Source organism: Dermochelys coriacea, chromosome 8 (assembly GCF_009764565.3).
Source record: "Dermochelys coriacea isolate rDerCor1 chromosome 8, rDerCor1.pri.v4, whole genome shotgun sequence".
NCBI lineage: Eukaryota > Metazoa > Chordata > Testudines > Dermochelyidae > Dermochelys > Dermochelys coriacea.
In genome coordinates, this window is record NC_050075.1 from 109,169,370 (window position 1) to 109,188,972 (window position 19,603).

General features: G+C 47.2%; 1 protein-coding gene across 6 annotated transcripts in view; it reads right to left on the minus strand.

Annotated features, from left to right (window-relative positions):
• CFAP57 (cilia and flagella associated protein 57) overlaps positions 1-19,603 on the minus strand; it is a 146,218-nt gene that overhangs the window by 75,871 nt on the left and 50,744 nt on the right. For all 6 annotated transcript variants that reach the window (XM_038412189.1, XM_043491334.1, XM_043491336.1 and 3 more), the window contains 3 exons: positions 10,746-10,911; positions 10,183-10,296; positions 1,940-2,152 (listed from right to left, as the gene is read on the minus strand). In XM_038412189.1, coding sequence (XP_038268117.1) covers positions 1,940-2,152; positions 10,183-10,296; positions 10,746-10,911 — 493 coding nt within the window. The remainder of the gene's footprint in view (positions 1-1,939; positions 2,153-10,182; positions 10,297-10,745; positions 10,912-19,603) is intronic.

The window sequence follows — 19,603 nt, forward strand, 5'->3', positions numbered from 1 at the left end:
CACCTCGGAAAAGTAGAAGTGGTGCTAGACGTCTTGCGGAAGGCCGGCCTCACTGCCAACCCTCTCAAATGTGACAGGACTAGCTGACGCCAGATACCTCGGGTATGTAGTAGGGAGAGGTTTGGTGAAACCCCAGTGGAACAAAGTAGAGGCAATACAAGGTTGGCCTCGACCAGTCTGCAAAAATCAGGTCAGAGCATTTCTAGGGATAGTAGGATACTATTGGAGATTCATCCCTCATTTCGCCACAAGAGCAGGGCCATTGACGGATTTGATAAAGACTCGAGGCCCCGAGATAGTAAAGTGGACTGATGTGGCAGAAGGAGCATTTGCACATTTAAGGACAGCCCTTTGCTGCCATCCAGTACTCATAGCCCCAGCCTTCGAGAAGGAATTCATCCTACAAATAGATGCCTCGGAGGTAGGGCTAGGAGCTGTCCTTTCGCAGGTAGTAGGGGAGGAGGAACACCCGATCTTGTATCTCAGCCAGAAACTCCTCCCCAGGGAACAAAAGTATACCGTCGTTGAAAAGGAATGTCTGGCGGTAAAATGGGCTATGGAGATTCTCTGCTACTACCTACTGGGGTTTATCCTTATGACAGACCAGTGGATGCACAGAAACAAGGAGAAGAACACAAGAGTGACTAGATGGTTCCTATCCCTGCAAGCCTTCCATTTCCGGGTATAGCATGGGCTGGAAGCCAACATGGCAATGCTGATGGCCTATCACAACAGCACTGCCTCTCATCCCAAGTAGCCCAACCCCATGGTGTTGGGGGGGGGGGGGAGGGGGGGGGAGGGGATATATGATATAGCATGGCCAGAGGGCAGCAGGAGAGTGTTAGAAGGGAGCCTTATTCCCTGTAGAGGGAAGAAAGTTTCCTATATATTAATTAAAGCACCTGAAGCCAATTAAAGCATCTGAAGTCAATTAGAGCACCTGAAGCCAGTCACCTTATAAAACCCCCCTGCTTCAATCAGACAAGGGAAGGAGTTGAAGCAGAGTGGATTGGTGTTGGAGTAGAGAGCGGTTTGGGGGGAAGCAGAGGAGAGTTTGGAGAAGTGCTGCGGTGGGCTAAAACTAAGACCCTAGGTAAAGGGACACCTGGTTTGTGCAGAGGGAGGGCATGAAGCCCCACAAACTGAAGGGCAGGAGAGGGAAGTAGCCCAGGGGAAGGAACCACTAGTTCAAGCGGTTTACTGCTATCCCTAGGGCCCCTGGGCTGGGACCCGGAGTAGAGGGCGGGCCTGGGTCCCTTCCTCTCCACTCCCCTCCTCTAGGACACTAGTGGGGCAGTTAATACCCCAGTTCAGGGGCGAGAAACGGTGCCCTGAACCCTCCCCAAGAAGAGAAAGCACGAGACCCATCAAAGTAGTGCCAGCAATTTGCCACACAATATATCTAGGAAGAATATGGGACGCAGTGTCACATAGGTTTTATAAATAGATCTTTGTACAATTTTCAAAAGTATCTAAGTAACTTTTCAAGATGAGACTTTGGTGCTTTTGAAAATTTTAAACACTTGTTACACACATTTAACTGCTTCTGTAAAGAAAAGCTGTGGACAATGGAAACTGCAATAGATAAGATATATTTGAATTTTAGTAAAGCTTTTGATAATGTAGCTCAAAAAGTTAATTTGTCAAATGCATTGAAAAATTGCTGGAAGTATCATAAATTGAAATGAAATAGCAACAAATGCTCAGGTATCACGGTGAAGGGCACAGTATAAGAACATAGATAAATAACAACATAACATTTCAGGTGGTAGGAGGTGTCAGTGGATGCATACAAAGACAAGGTTCTTCCTATTTGCCTAAACTGGAAAATAGGAGGTAGGGAGAGGAAAACACCGGTGCTTTCCCTGGGTAATAGCCATCCGTTAAGCTGCCTGTCAGGACCTAGTGAAGTCACCGGTATGTATGTTAGCTGGCTCACCAAAGAATCCGAAATTTCCTTGAGCGTTTGGTCAGATCCAACAGCAAAGATGATTTTGGCATCAGGAGAGATGGCAACACCGCTGTAGATGCAGGACTTGAGCACACACTCTGACTCCCTCTTACCAGTCAACAAGCTCCACTCGTACACTGCACCATCTGTGCCACAGGAAATCAACTTATTGTCATCTGCACTCCATATGACTGAGCGCACCTGGTAAGAGTGGAAACAAACCAATCAGACCCACACTTCGTGACTCTGAGCCCTGGAAGGGAGCTTGTGTCTTGTTAAATCTGACCATTTTATCTGGTGAACCCCTTCTAGACATGGTTCTGTTTACAGTAATCCCTGTTTTATATGTCACAGCCATGCTTCTAATATAGCTTTTGCTCTTTTTAAACAACCAAATGTTTTGTAATTAAATTTGTCCTTTCTTTTGTGTTTTTGCTTTATTTTTTTCTTTTGTTTTTGTTTTTTGAAAATGTATAAGAATTACTTACAGAATTAATCACACTGATAGAAAATGTTAAAATGCTAATCATATTAGTGAGCCTGTAACATATCTCCAGGTTCTTTCACCTGTTATTCCACAACCATTACCAACTGTTACCCTTCAGAACAACCTGAGACTATTCATATACATTATACAAGTTGGCTAACAGTGATTGAGCTCTTACCTAGTGAGAAGAAATGATCACATCAGTGCACTGAAGATATTTGCACTACAGCAATGAACTACAGAAATATTAGAATAAATAATATAAAAAAGGGTTACTGACCGTAACTGTTGTTCTTGCTCATGTCCATGCCACATTAGGTGTGTGTGCGCTGTGTCCACTGTTGCTGGAGATGTTTCTCTCAGTGATATCCATTGAGCTGGCTTTAGCACCCTCTGGTGCAGTGCACTCAGGTTCTGGTATAAGGAGTGTCACCAGCTATGCACCTTCTCAGTTCCTTCTTGTTGGTCCACTCTGACAGAGGGGCAAGAGGGTGGGTCGTGGAATGGACATGAGCAACACATCTCAAAGAACAACAATTATGGTCAGTAACCATTTTTTCTTTTTCGAGTGCTTGGTCATGTCCATTCCACATTAGGTGACTCACAAGTAGTACCTCAGGAGGTGGAATCAGAGTTCATGGACATGCTGATTCTAACACTGCTCTTCCGAACCTGGCGTCGTCTCCGGCCTGTGGGGTGATGGTGTAGTGGGATGCAAAGGTATGCACCGATGACCAAGTTGCTGCCCTGCAATTGTTCTGGTCTGGGACTTGTGGAAGGAATGCCGCTGAAGAGACCTTAGCTTTTGTGGAGTGAGCGGTTAGGATGGCCAGAGGCAGTTATCCAGGACAAGATCCTCTGGAAGACATTTCATCTTTACTGCTACAAAGAGATATGTGGATTTGTGAAAGGGTTTAGTCCTTTCAATACAGAAGGTGCGGGCATGCCTAATGTCCAGTGAGCGTAGCTGCTGCTCCTCAGAGTTTGTGAGGCTTTGGGAAGAAGACTGTCAGGAAAACAGCCTGATTGCTATGGAATTTTGAAACCATCTTTCGCAGGAAAGCCAGGTAGGGTGCAGCTCGATCTTGTCCTTGAAGAACACTGTGTACAATGGTTCTGACATAAGGGCCCTGATTTCAGAAACCCTTCTGGCTGAGGTGATCATCACCAGGAAGACAACTTTCCAAGAGAGGAGAATTAGAGGGCGCAATGCTAGGGGTTCACAGGGATGGCCCATGAACCTTGACAGAACCAGGTTTAAGTCACATGGAGGGAGGACCTGAGGATAGAGTCTCTCCAGTACCTTGAGAAACCGGACTGCCATCTTGTGAGAGAACATTGACCTGCCATTCACCAGTGGGTAGAAGGCCAAGATTACTGCCAAGTGCACCTTGATAGACGCAAGGGCCAGACCTTGCTGCTTTAGATGGAGGAAGTAATGGCTATTAGCCAGGATGGGCAGGGATGGTGTCCCTAGCCTCTTTGCCAGAAGCTGGGAATGGGTGACAGAGGATGGATCACTTGATGATTACCTATTCTATTCATTCCCTCTGGGGCACCTGGCAGTATACTGGGCTAGATGGACCTTTGGTCTGACCCAGTATGGCCGTTCTTATGTTCTTAAGTAGTCCAAGACAACCTGAAGAGAAGACCGGATCGGAGAGAGACCTCTATGTCATGCCCAAATTGAGAAGCGTTTCCATTTGGCAAGGTAGGTAGCCCTAGTGGACGGATTTCTACTACCTATCAAGATCTGGAGAACTTGCTCCTAACAGGCCTGCTCCTCCAGATTCAGCCATGCAACATCCACACAGTTATGTGAAGGGAGGCAAGGTTTGGGTGAAGCAACCGCCATGGTCTTCTGAGATCAGGTCCAGACAGAACGGAAGCAGGAGTGGGATTGCTATTGATAGATCCAGCAGCTTGCCAAACTGGTGTTGATGTGGCCATGCTAGGGCTATGAGAATAACTCTTGCCTTGTCCTGCTTGATTTTCAGAAGGACCTTGTGAACCAGAGGGACTAGGGGAAAAGCGTAGAGCAGCAGCCCTGTCCATGGGAGCAGGAAGGCATAGTAGAGAAGGCTGGGGAGATCCCCAGCTTTGGAAGATGAACCTGATGATTTCTGGTGAAGGGACCACTTTTGGTGGGAGGAAAAGGTCCTGCTGAGGTGATCCGCCAATGCATTCTGGGCTCTGGGAAGATGTGATACCTCAAGGTGTATGGAGTGCTTAACGCAGAAATATTATAGACGAATGGCCTCCTGATACAGGGTAGAGGATCAAGCTCTTCCCTGCTTGTTGATATAGAACATAGCCACGGTATTGTCTGTCAGGACTTGCACCACCTTGCCAGAGATCGGGGAAAGGATCACTTAGCAGGCTAAGCAGACAACACTGAGTTCTCTGATGTTTATGTGCAGGGATAGTTCTATAGGCCAAGGTCGTCCCGCAGTAAGAAGCAGCAGCCATAGTAGGAGAGCAGAAGCCATGAGTTAAGAAGCAGGGAGTCATGTTCCAGCTAAACTGCATCAAAACCATATAATATTGGATTAAGAAGCATTTCTGCCCTAATAGCACCAACCGTGACCAGACAGTCAGACAAATCTTAAAATGTGCAAAGAGAAATTTGCAAGAAAACACTCTGTCTGGGAAAACCATTTACCAGCAGTTTTGGTTGAAAAGATACCATTGATTGCTTTCATCTGTTTTTTAATTTGAAATACTTCAGTTTGTCTCGCTATACAGTAACTCCTCACTTAAGTTGTCCTGGTTAACGTTGTTTCGTTGTTGATGAATTTATTAGAGAACATGATTGTTTAAAGTTGCGCAATGCTCCCTTATAACGTTATTTGGCAGCTGCCTGCTTTGTCCACTACTTGCAGAAAGAGCAGCCAGTTGGAGATCCTTGGTGGGGGCTTGGAACCAAGATGGGCCGGCAGCCCCCCTCTCAACTCCCCTAGGTTAACTGGGCAGCAACCACACAGCAGGCTATCAATTGCTGGGCAGTTCAGGTGTCCCTTCCCCCACTGCCTGTGCTGCTCCTACCCTCTGCCTTGCAGCTGCTATCGGGAGCCTCCTGCTTGCTGTGCGGGGGTCGGGATGCTGATGTCAGGGTGTCTTGTCTCTTCCCCCCCGCCCCTTTACCCCATTCCACAGAGCAGGGTGGGACACAAAACTTGCTGGTAGCAGCTGCTGTCTGAACTTCCTGATCTACTTAAAAAGGCAGTGTACTTAGAGTGGGGTCAGTGTACTTAAAGGTGAAAAACGCCTCTCTCTCTCTCTCTCCCTCTCACACACTCACACACAGAGGGCGTGTGTCTCTGTCTCTCTCTGCCATGCTGTGTCTCCTCCCACCATTTGTGCTGCCTTGTAGAGCATGAGGTTGCATTAACAACATGTTAACCATTGAGGGCTCAACTGAGTGCTAGTTCATTTAGCAGTAAGGCATTCCCTGGGAAATATCCCATCCTTTTCCACCCTCTGACTCCGCCACCCCAAACAAGCTTCACAATCATCATTGCCGTATACCGTATTAAATTGTTTCCTAACCCCCCCCATATTTACATTAATTCTTATGGGGAAATTGGATTCGCTTAACATCGTTTCACTTAAAGTAGTATTTTCCAGGAATATAACCACAACATAACTACTTACTGAATGGGGGAGGCAACCTAGTGACAGATGATGTGGAAAAAGCTTAAATACTGATGCTTTTTTTGCCTCGGTCTTCACAGACAAGGTCAGCTCCCAGACTGCTGCACTGGGCAACACAGTATGGGGAGGAGGTGAGCAGCCCTCAGTGGTGAAAGAACAGGTTAAGGACTATTTAGAAAAGCTGGACATGCACAAGCCCATAGGTCCAGATCTAATGCATCCAAGGGTGCTGAGGGAGTTGGCTGATGTGATTGCAGAGCCATTGGCCATTATCTTTGAAAATATGTGGTGACCAGGGGAGGTCCCTGACAATTGAAAAAAGGCAAATATAGTGCCCATCTTTAAAAAAGGGAAGAAAGAGAATCCGGGGAACTACAGGTCAGCCTCACTTCAGTCCCCAGCAAAATCATGGAGCAAGTCCTCCAAGAATCCATTTTGAAGCACTTGGAGGAGAGAAAGGTGATCAGGAACAGTCAACATGTATTCATCAAGGGCAAGTCATGCCTGACCAACCTGATTGCCTTCTATGATGAGATAACTGGCTCTGTGGCTATGGGAAAAGCAGTGGATGTGATCTTGACTTTAGCAAAGCTTTTGACACAGTCTCCCAAGGTATTCTTCCTAGCAAGTTAAAGAAGTATGGCTTCGACGAAAGGACTGTAAGGTGGATAGAAAGCTGGCTAGATTGTCGGGCTCAACAAGTAGTGATCAATGGCTTGATGTCTAATTGGCAGCCGGTATCAAGCGGAGTGCCCCAGAGGTTGGTCCTGGGGCTGGTTTTGTTCAACATCTTTATTGATGATGGGATGAATTGCATCCTCAGAAAATTCGCAGATGACACTAAGCTGGGGGGAGAGGTAGATATGCTGAAGGGTAGGGATGGGGTCCAGAGGGACCTAGAAAAATTGGAGGATTGGGCCAAAAGAAATCTGATGAGGTTCATCAAGGAGAAGTGCAGAGTCCTGCACTTAGGACGGAAGAATCCCATGCACCACTATAGACTAGGGACTGCGTGGCTAGGCAGCAGTTCTGCAGAAAAGGACCTGGGGTTACAGTGGATGAGAAGCTGGATGAGTCAGTGTGCCCCTGTTGCCAAGAAGGCTAACCGCATTTTGGGCTGTATCAGGGACGTGACCATTCCCCTCTATTCGGCATTGGTGAGGCCTCATCTGGAGTATTGTGTCCAGTTTTGGGCCCCACAATACACGAAGGATGTAGAAAAATTGGGAAGAGTCCAGAGGAGGGCAACAAAAATGATTAGGGGACAGGAGAACATGACTTATGAGGAGAGGCTGAGGGAACTGGGATTATTTAGTCTGCAGAAGAGAAGAATGAGGGGGATTTGATAGCTGCTTTCAACTACCTGAAACGGGGTTCCAAAGAGGATGGATCTAGACTGTTCTCAGTGGTACCAGATGACAGAACATGGAGTAATGGTCTCAAGTTGCAGTGGGGGAGGTTTAGGTTGGATATTAGGAAAAGCTTTTTCACTAGGAGGGTGGCGAAGCACTGGAATGGGTTACCTAGGGAAGTGGTGGAATCTCCTTACTTCGAGGTTTTTAAGGTCAGGCTTGACAAATGATTTAGTTGTGGATTGGTCCTGCTTTGAGCAGGGGGCTGGACTAGATGACCTCCTGAGGTTCCTTCCAACCCTGATATTCTATGATTCTGTGAAGGTGATGGGTGATAACTAGCCATGTCAGGGGGTAGTAACTAACTATGTTAGAGGAGCAGTATGCAACTTGTTTGTATCAGGGTATAAAGATGTATCTCAGAGGGAGTTTCTTTGTCTAGCCTAGGGAAGAATGGAAAGTACCATCTTTTACTGAGCTGGTCCATTGTTATGGGCATACATGTATTAGTGGTATGACAGAGTCTGCGGGATACTAGAACCATGCTTAATCGACAATAAACCTGGACTGGTACCTTCGTACCTTAATGAATCTTGTAGTCATTGGGCGGTTCGCTCGACGTCTGCTGTGCCAACTATCTGCACAGAGCTGGAACAACACACAGGAAGAACACACACATGCAGCCAAACATCTAACCACAAGCCCACAATAGGGTAAAGATGTGGTGCCCTAGTCTGTGCAGGTAACACTGGGACCATAAGCTGTTGAGGTGGGCTCCCCAACCTAGGTCTGATGTGTCCGAAATAGAGACAATGATGGCTGAGGGGCCACAAAGGGTACCCCCATCATTACCAACCTTAGGTCCTTCCACCAGTCCAGGGAAGTGTGGACCGGGTTGGAATGGTGAGCACTGAATCCAAGTGGTGTCTGTTCATGGAACACACTCATGCTAGTCACATCTGGAGGGGCCTGAGATGCAGCCTTGCATGCCGAATCACATAAATGCATGCAGCCATGTGCCCCAGTAGCTTGAGGCAAACTTGGGCTGTTGTAATTGGGTGGACCATGACTCTCAGAAACCAACAGGTATGATTGATAGGAGGGAGGACTCGGTACCAGGGGAAACCTCCCAGGGTTCCAGAATGGCCACTGCATAGGCTACCGTGAGCCATGACCCATTGGCTAAGTGCTGGGGGCGGGACCCCCACCGAGGTCTGGCTGCACATAGACTGGATACTGGTGATGGCCCTGAGGCTCAATATAGGGTTCCCCTTAGCCTCAGAAAAAAAGTTCTCCTTCGGTCACCACGATGGAGTAGTACCCCTCTCTGTCTCCATTAAGTACTGGGCGTCGGGACCATCAGCAGACTGGAGATGATCACGACAATGGTATCAGGGTCAGCTTGCCCCTAAAAGGTCCTGGGAGGCCTGGTGCTGTGAAGAAGCTCGAAACTCCATGCTACTTCCAGCTCACAGACATCAGAGCCAGCAGCTGTCCCACTGGAGTTGGGGAAACCAGGAGAGAAAGTAAGTCCCTTGCCACTGCAAAGGCCTCTGTGGTCAATGGAACTGTCAGACTGCTGGTGCCACCGTGGCTTCTGGGTGTTGGTGGAGGGTCTGGCACCAGACAAAATGTTCTGGGCGGATTTGACGGTGCCACGATGTGAGCTGAACTCTGCTGCCTTCCCCATGCTTGTCCTTCTTCTGCACTGGTGAGTGCCCTCTGATGGTGCACTGCTTTTTGTGCTTCTTCTTCAGCACTGGAGATGGTAAACAGTGCCAGGAAGAGTGTGGTACCGAAGAAGTGCTTCACACCAAGGCCAAAGTGCTTGTTGCAGAATTGGAGTGGCTTGGCTCTGAGGCTGGTCTTAGAGTGGCTTCCATTAGGATAGCTTTCAGTTTTATTTCTCTAACCTTTTCTGTGCGGGATCTAAAGTCCTGACAAATGTGGCACATGTCCCTCACATGAGTTTCTCACAAGCACTTCAAGCGGCTGGAGTGTGGGTTGCTCATGGGCATAGGTTTTCTGCAGAAGGCACAATGTTTGAAGCCCGGGGACCGCGGCATGCCCAGTTGCTGGGGTGAAAAAAGTCCCTCGACGATAGGGACTACCTATTCACACTAATTACACTATCTATATATGCTAAAACTATACTTAAACTAATAAACTATGAATCAGAATCCAAAAACCACTGGGAAGATGCCTTGCTGAAGTAAGAGGGGTTGTTCCAGCAACTGTCACAGACAGTAAAAAGGAACTGAGAGGGTAAGTGGCTGGTGGCGCCCCTTATACCGGCACATAAGCACGCAGCACCAGAGGTGCTAGAGCCAGCCTGACGGATACCACTGGGGGAAAAAACTCTGGCAATGGTGCACATGGCACACACACACCTAACATGGCATGGACAAGAAGAACCAATCTTTTAATGAAATTTTTGTAAAAATATCCATATTTTTCAGGTCATTAATAAATATTAAGCACTGGCTGTAGAACAGAACCTTGTGGCACCTGCTGCCAGCTTTCTGCCATGATGAAAATTTACCATTTCTTTGTATCTCTGCTTCCTGACTGTTAGCCAATCTTTGATCCATTACAGTTCTTTACCTCTCCCCCATGAATACTAAGTTTCCTTAATAGCCCCAGGTGAGAGACTTGGATACAGGCTTTTTGAAACTTCTAATAAATTATATCTACTAGTTCTCCTTTAGCCACTGCTGTAGTAGGCATTGCACACTGACCTTCCCATTGTGTCCTTTCAGATTATTAACATTCTCAAAGCTGGTGGTGGAGTAAATATGAATCACATTTCCATTAACTGCAGCGAAAAGATGACCCCCATTACTGAAGGTGCACTGGAGAGAGAAAGTGAGAGAGCACACACGACTATTACAGAATGTATGATGGAAACGCAGAAGGAAACCCACAACACCCAGTCTCTTACTGAAGTTGCAATACAGTCACCAGTGTTTGAAGGTAATGCAAGAAGAAATCTCCATGTATGGACATCATTTTTCAGGATGCTTCCTCATCTCCTAGGACCCTCTTCTTAGCTACTCCATGGGTCTGATGCCCCTTTCTCCTGCAAATTCCACTTCCACACTGCTTCTCACCTCTCGGGTGACTCCCAGGTCCCAAGCCCCCATTATGCCCTTTTCACTCAGGATTCCTTCCTCAGATTCTCATATCTCAGCATTCACACTATTGTTCTCCTCTCCCAACTCAACTCCCACATTGTTCCTCACCATGTCATTCACCCCACTTCCCAAGCTCCCCTGATCCCAGCTTCTGTGTTGCTCCTCACCTCTCTGCACCCTCTCACAGTGAAGTCCTTAAAAGTACGGATGTCATCAATTAGCAGGTTCATAAGCCGTAGTCTGTCAGAAAATCCAACCAAAACGTAAAGGCCAGTGGGATGAAGAGAAACTGCATATGCTTCTTCCTGATATTCCTTATATAAGTCCAAAGTGCTGCAAGAATCACCACAGTCAGTAACAACGCCCAAGTCACACACTTACAAATAGCCAGACAGATGTCTAGCCCTGCACTGAAAATTGCTCCAAGACCCCTTGTAGAGATTCAGGGTGCTGTGAAACAAACAGCCATGTCAGTGTCACACAGGTGATACAGTCAGTGAACAGGAATTTGGGCACCTGAGACCCACTTGTCTATGGGGAAAGGTAAGGCAGAACTGGTCAGACTAGTACATTTATAAGTAATTTATAATAGGGATGTCCCCTTCTGGTGCTCATGCAGTCACTGGTGTTATGCTAATATTTTTTAAACAAGGGATCTCACAAAAATTTACTTTTCTGCCTATGAAAAGTTTCATTAAATTACATGAAAAAAAGTTAAAAGAACATTTTAAGGTTGCAAATCAAGCAATGAAAAAATTAGGAAAAGCCAGAATTAAGATTGCCTGTCCATCCTTAATTTCGCCCTCCTGTGTGTACACGTTATGGTACAGTCTTTAATTACATTATCATATACTATTTTTTCCCACAGGAAACCTGCCTCATTCAGTGCACAGAATGGATGGTGCTCACTTAATGAGCAGTTATTCAATATTTGTTTTCTCCTTGATCAATGTTTGCCCCATTCCTTATTTTGCTGCACAGTACTCAAACTTTGCTCTGAAGACAGAATTACTGATTTCCTCACTAATTTTTCTATGATGCTCATTATTATAGTATCTGAGTGCTTCATAAACATTAATTTATGTTCACAAGCCCCTACATTAGATGAGTGGGTATTATCCTCATTTTACAGATGGGGAACTGAGACACAGAGAGATTATGGTGAAAAGTATTCACTAATTTGAGACATAAGTACACAAGAACGCATACTGGATCAGATTAATGGTCCATCTAGCCCAGTATTTCATCTACCGACAATTGCCAGCCCCAGATACTTCAGAAAGAGTGAACAGAACAAGGCAATTTATCAAGTGATCCATCCCCTGCTATCCTGTCCCAGCATCTGGCTGTCAGAAGTTTAGGGACACTCAAAGCATGGGGCTGCATCCCTGACCGTTGCAGCTCATGCCCATTGACGGATTTGTCCTCCTTGAACTTATCCAATTCTTTTTTGAACCCAGTTATAATTTTGGCCTTCACAACATTCCCTGGCAATGAGTTCCACAGATTGACTGTGTGTTGTGTGAAAAAGTGTTTCCTTATGTTTGTTTTAAACCTGCTACTTACAAATTTCATCAAGTGACCCCTGCTTTTGTGTTATGTGAAGGGGCAAATAACACTTCCCTATTCACTTTCTCCACACCAGTCACGTTTTTATAGACCTCTATCATATCCCCTTTTAGTCGTCTTTTTTCTTAAATGAACAGTCCCAGTCTTTTTAATCTCTCCTCAGATGGAAGCTGTTCCATACTCCTAACAATTTTTGTTGCCCTTCTCCGTACCTTTTCCAATTCTAATATATCTTTTTTGAGATGGGGCAACTAGAACAACACACAGTATTCAAGTTGTGGGTGTACCATGGATTTACATAGAGGCTGTCATAAATATAAAGGGAAAGATAACCACCTTTCTGTATACAGTGCAATAAAATCCCTCCTGGCCAGAGGCAACATCATATTACCTGTAAAGGGTTAAGAAGCTCGGCTACCTTGGCTGGCACCTGACCCGAAGGACCAATAAGGGGACAAGACACTTTCAAATCTTGGGGGTGGGAGGATTTGTTTATGCTCTTTGTTTACGTGGTTGTTCTCTCTTGGGACTGAGAGAGGCCAGACAGAAATCCATTTTCTCCAACCCATCCTAATCCAAGTCTCCAATATTGCAACCAGTATAGGTAAGCCAGGCAAGTCGGATTAGTTTATCTTTTGTTTTACATGAATTTTCCCTGTGTTAAGAGGATGGTTTATTCCCATTTTCTGAAACTTTAAGGTTTTGCCCAGAGCAGGATCCTCTGTGTTTTGCATCTGAATATCCTGTGAAGTATTTTCCATCCTGATTTTACGGAGATGATTTTTACCTTTCTTTTTTTTAATAAAATCCTTCTTTTAAGAAGCTGACTGATTTTTCCATTGTTCCAAAATCCAGGGGTTTGGGTCTTTGATGATTTTGTACCCAATTGGTTAGGATATTATTCTCAAGCCTCCCCAGAAAGGGGGTATGTAGGGCCTGGGGGGATATTTTGGGGGAAAAGATGTCTCCAAGTGGTTTCTTTCCCTGTTCTTTGTTTAAAATGCTTGGTGGTGGTGGCAGCATACTGTTCAAGGACAAGGCAAAGTTTGTACCTTGGGGAAGTTTTTAACCTAAGCTGGTAAGAATAAGCTTAGGGGGTCTTTCATGCGGGTCCCCACATCTGTACTCTAGAGTTCAGAGTGGGGAAGGAACCTTGACAGAGGCATTATATTTTCTGTTTCATTATCTATTTCTTTCCTAATGGTTCCTAACGTTCTGTTAACTTCTGCCCATTATCCCCAAGTTTGACTTCTTCTGTGTCTGTCCCAGTCCTGTCTCTATCCCACTGTTGGCTCCTCATATCATCCCACTCTCCTCATCTATCCAGTCCCAGTTCTCTACTCTTAAGGCTTCAGATCCCAGTTCAAGTCCTCTTCTTGGTAGCCAGTCCCAGTCCTCCACCCTATCCCACCTGGTTCCTTGTTCCCAGTTTCCTTGCCAAGTCAATCCCAGTTCCCTCCCCACCACCACCACAATCTGTCTCTCTCCCCACCCAGCTCAAGCCTCTCTCTCTCTCTACCCCCGCAACATTCCCTGTCCCCACTGGCTCCCAGGCTTCCCAACCAGTCTCAGTGTCTTCACTTCCCCTACCTACTTTTCTCAGTCTCTTTGCCCAGACAAAAAATGGTTACTTACCTTCTCCTAACTTGTTTTTCGAGATGTTTTGCTAATGTCCATTCCAATTTGGTGTGTGCGCGCTGGGTGCATGGCAGTCAGAAAGTTTTTCCCTTAACAGTATCCAACAGGTCAGCTCAGGCACCCCGTGGGGTCGCACCTTTATGGCACCCTGCCGACCCGCTACCCCCTCAGTTCCATCTTGCTGGCTGCGCCGACAGAGGGAGAGGAGGGTGGGTATGGGAATGGACATGAACACAACATGTCTCGAAGAACAACAGTTATGAGAAGGTAAGTAGCTGATTTTTCTTCGAGTGCTTGTTCATATAAATTCCAATTAGGTGATTACCAAGCCCAAGTTTTGGAGGCGAGGTTGGAACTCAAAGGTTCCCTGACTGTAGCAGTGTTCTACCAAAGGCTGCATCATCTCTGGTCTGCTGGGTAATAGCGTAATGCGAGGTAAAGGTATGTATTGATGACCACGTCGTAGCTCTGCAGATTTCCTGCATCAGCATATGGGCCAGAAACGCCACTGATGATACCTGCACCCTCGTGGAGTGCACTGTAAGCGGAGTGGCAGATACCTTCGCCAGGTCGTAGCTTGCCTGGATGCAGGACATGATCCAAGACGAAATCCTTTGGGAAGAGACTGGAAGCCCCTTCATTCTGTCTGTTACTGCAACAAACAGCTGAATGGATTTCCAGAACAGTTTCGTTCATCGATGTAGAAGGCTAATGCCTGGGGAACATCCAACAAGTGAAGTTTTTGCTCCCTGCTGCTTGAGTGTGGCTTAGGATAGAAAACTGGGACAAAGATGTCCTGGTTAATGTGGAACTGGAAGACAACCTTAGGGAGGAAAGCCGGATGAGGTTTGAGCTGAACCTTGTTCTAAAAGAACACTTTATGGAGGCTCAGAAGTTAGTGCCTTGAGCTCCGACACTCTCCTGGCGGATGTTATTGCTACCAGGAATGCTACCTTGTGATACAGCAAGGAACATGTCACCAGCGGTTCAAAGGGCAGCTCCAGCAGGCTGGAAAGGAACAGGTTATGGTTCCAGGCTGGGAACGGCTGTTGTATGTGAGGGTAGAGTCTGTTGAGACCCTTTAGGAAATGACTCACCATCAGGTTGGCAATGACTGACTGTCCCTGCATGCTTAGATGGAAGGCCAAGATAGTGGCCAGGTGGACCTTTACTGATGACAGGATAAGCCCTTGCTGTTTGAGATGGAGAAGGTAATTCAATATGACAGGTATGAATGCTAGAGTTGAAGACGGAAGGTATTGAGAAGACCAAATTGAGAATCTCTTCCATTTGACCAGGTAGGTAGCCTTAGTGGAAAGTTTCCTACTACCAAGGAGGACTTGTCTGACTGGGTCCGAACCGGCAAGCTCCATCAGATTCAGCCACAGAGCTTCCATGCCATGAGGTGCAGCAGTTCGAGGTTTGGGTGCTGGAGATGGCTGTGATCCTGAGTTATCAAGTCTAGGAAGAACAGTAAGATGATTGGGGCTTCCACGGACATTTCCAGAAAAGAGGTGTACCAGTGCTGATGGGGCCAGGCTGGTGCTATCAATATCATCGAGGCCTCATCCTTCCAAACCTTGAGGAGCACTTTGTGAACAAGAGGTATGGGAGGAAACGAATACAATAGCTGTCCCTTCCGGGGAAGGAGGAACGTGTCCACGATGGGGCCTGGGCTCTGATTCAGCAAGAAGAAAAACTGCTGGCACTTCCTGTTGTGTCGCGTTGAGAACAAGTCTATCTGGGGAAACCCCAACTGTTGGAAGATAGTGTTTGAGACATCCAGGCATAGGGACCGCTTGTGGCCATGAAAGGATCTGCTGAGATAATCAACTAACTTGTTCTGTACTCCGGGAAGGTACAATGCCTCCAGGTGTATCGAGTGAGCTATGCAAAAGTCCCAGTCTGATGGCTTCCTGGCACATGAGAGAGCAGTGTGCATGCCCTTGTCTGTTTATATAAAACATTGCAGTTGTATTGTCCATCATGACCAATATACACTTTCATTTTAGATGAACTTGGAATGTTTGGCATGCTAGATGGACTGTTCTCTCAGCTCCCTGACATTGATGTGAAGGGAGAGCTTCACCTGAGACCAGAGGCCCTGTATCCTGAGGTCTCCCAAGTGTGCACCCCTCTCCAACGCTGATGCGTCCGTCACTAGTGAGAGGGCTGGCTGTGGTCTGGTGAAGGGAACCCCTGCACACACTGCCTGTGGGTTAAGCCATCACAGGAGGGAGTCGAGGTCAGGATGAGGTAGAGTGAGGATCTTGTCTAGACTGTCCCAAACTGGTTGATACACCAAGGCCAGCCACACCTGAAGAGGTCAGAGTCTCAACCTGGCGTGCTGTACTACATAGGTATAAGAGGCCATGTGTCCCAGAAGCTTTATGCAATTCCTTGCAGTGGTGGTAGGGAACTGCCTGAGGCTTTGAATGATGTTGCCCAGAGACCAAAATCGCGATTCTGGGAGGTACGCCCTGGTCTGTGTAGTGTCCAATATCACCCCTATAAACTCTATCCGCTGCATAGGGAATAAGGTTGACTTTTGTACATTCAGAAGAAGGCCCAGGTCATCAAAAGTAGCCCTTATGAAGCTCATTTGTGCCTCCACTTGTGCCCTGGAGCGGCCCTTGATTAGCAGGGTCATCGAGGTCCATAAACACTTTCACACGACACTTGCATAGGAATGCAACCACAAATGCCATGCACTTGGTAAACACTCAAGGAGCTGCTGACAGGCTGAATGGGAGGACTGAACTGGTAATGATTGTGGTTCAACACAAACCTGAGGTACCTTCTGTGGTATGGCATGATTGAAATATGAAAGTAAACGTCCTTCAAATTGAGGGTGGCATACCAGTCCCCTGGATCCAAGGAAGGGATAATGGAGGCCAAAGAGACCATGTAGAACGTCAGTTTCTTCATGAACCTGTTGAGATGTCATAGGTCTAGGATGGGCCTGAGGCCACCTTTGGCTTTCAGTATTAGGAAATACTGGGAATAGAAGCCCTGGCCCCTCAGCTCCTGAGGAACCTCTTCCACTGTCCCCAGCACTAGGATGAGTGCATGTCCTGCGCGAGGAGTTGCTTATGAGAAGGGGGATGGAAGGGCAGAAGGGCAGAGAACTGAAGGAAGTAACCCCATTCTACAATGCAGAGTACCCAGAAATCCGATGTAATATGGGCCCACACAGGATAGGGGACATTTGGCACAAGAAGGTAAGGCAGGATGGATTCAGTGTCCGGACTGGTGCATTGCCCCCCCGGCGCAACTTTAAAAGTTCTGCTTCTGGCCAGAGGACTGCTTTGTCTGACGAGAGCCCTGGACTGATGAAGGGTGATGCCCCTTTCTATTATTTCTATTCCACCTACAGGAGAAGCCTTGCCTATTTTGCAGCTGGTAAAAATGCGGCGGGGACTGTGGCTTAAAGTGTTTCCTTTGATTCGCCGAAGTATGGAGGCCAAAGGACTTGAGGCTGGCCCTTGAGTCCTTCAGGCTATGAAGCTGGGAATCTGTTTCCTCGGAAAACAGGGCTGAACCCTCAAAGGGGATATCTTATGTTGTCTGCTGGACCTTGTAAGGAAGCCCAGAGACCTGCAGCCAGGAGCTCCTTCTCATGGCTATCCCAGAGGCCATAGTGCAGGATGCTGAGTCAGCCACATCAAAGGCTGCCTGCAGCGAAGTACAGGCAACCAGTTTCCCTTCCTCCATTAGCGAGGAAAACTCCACCCTAGAGTCCTCTGGTAACAGCTCTCCGAACTTGGTCATAGCTCCACAGGTGTTATAGTTGTACCTGCTGAGGATGGCCTGGTGGTTAGATATATAGAGCTAGAGCCACCCCAGTCAAATAAATTTTCCTCCCAAAGAAGTCCAATTTTTTTGCTTCCCAATTTTTTGGGGACAGGCCCTGGAAGCTTTGGCGCTCCCTCTCATTCACTGCGGCCACCACTAGGGAGTCTGGCAGGGGGGTGGGTATAGAGATCTCGTAGCCTCTAGAGGGAACAAAGTATTTCCGCTTATTTCTCTTTGCTGTTGGTGGCAAAAAGGCAGGGGTCTGACAGAGAGTTATAGTGGTGTCACTAATTGTTTTAATAAGTGGCAGAGCAATACAGGAGGGACCCAAAGGGGTGAGGATGTCAACCACAGAGTACAATGTTTCCACTACCTCCTCAGTCTGGATTGCCAAGTTCTGTGCTACCTTTCTGAGAAGTTGTTGGAGTACTCTCCTGTTCTCCAGGGCACAGGACATCAACATTCCGGGCATCGCCTCATCAGGCGAAGACGAGGACAAGACCCTAGCTACAAGTGGGTCCTGTTCCCTGCCCTCAGCGCTGAGGCGATCTTGGATGCTCTGTGTTCCAATGCAGCCCCAGGTGCTGGAGTTGGCGCAGTCGATGCTGACTATGTCTGTGCTGGCATAGTTGATATGGGTGCTGGTATTGGAGTTGGTGGCGTCAGTGCCAAGTACGTCGATGCCAGGTGTGTCGGTGCTGGTGCTGGTTGGGTCAGCGCTGGTGCGGTAGGACCCTGGTTGCATTGGGATAGCAGAGGAGCAAAGGTGGCTGATGCCATGGAAGCCAACCCCAAGTAGGACTGTCAAGGCTGCTTCCCCACTCTGGCACTTCGAGTGCAGAAAGTGGGCACGCACAAGGACTCTAAAAATTAATACTTGTCACTCCAGGCTTGTATTAAACTCCCAAGTTTACAGCTTTTCTCTGACTTTGGATTGGTAGATGCTGCCACTACCCAAATGCAAAACCCTTTGAAAACCCAGGAAGGCGCACGTGGGAATTCCTTTCTTTGGGGTACTCTCAAGCTCTTTCCCCCCTACCCTCTGGGGAAGAGCTGAGAAAGAAAAGAAAAAAAAAGAAAATCAGCTGTTGCCACCAGCTAATTAAATATGTGCACAAACCTCTTAAGGCACAAAAATCCAATTCTTAAATTTTATTAATAAAAAAAAGAAGAAAATACATCTGGGAACTTAGGCTTTTGCTAGATTTAAAAAAAAAAAAACTACAAGGATTAAGCATCAAGAAAAGCTCTCTTGAGGTCCAGTTTAAGGGTTACAAGCAAAACAAAAGCACCCAGAGTTAGCACAGAGAAATCCACAAGCCATTGTGGCAAATTGCCGGCACTACTATGAGAGGTCTCTCACTTTCTCTTCTGGGGGGGGTTCAGGGCACCGTTTCTTGCCCCTGAACTGGGGTATTAACTGCCCCACTAGTGTCCTAGAGGAAGGGAGAGGAGAGGGAGGGACCGGGCCCGCCCTCTACTCCGGGTCCCAGCCCAGGGGCCCTAGGGATAGCGGTAAACCGCTTGAAATAGCGTTCCTTCCCCTGGGCTACTTCCCTCTCCTGCCCTTCAGCTTGTGGGGCTTCCTGCCCTCCCTCTGCACAAACCAGGTGTCCCTTTACCTAGGGTCTTGGTCTTCTTAGGCCACCGCAGCCCTTCTCCAAACTCTCCTCTGCTTCCCTCCAAACTGCTCTCTGCTCCAACACCAATCCACTTTGTTTCAACTCCTCCAAACTGCTCTTTGCTCCAACACCAATCCACTTTGTTTCAACTCCTCCAAACTGCTCTTTGCTCCAACACCAATCCACTTTGTTTCAACTCCTCCAAACTGCTCTTTGCTCCAACGCCAATCCACTCTGCTTCAATTCCTTCAAACTGCTCTCTACTCCAGCATCAATCCATTCTGCTCCAACACCAAACCACTCTGCTTCAACTCCTCCTCTTGTCTGAGTGAAGCAGCGGGTTTTTATCAGGTGACTGGCTTCAGGTGCTCTAATTGGCTTCAGATGCTTTCATTAATCTA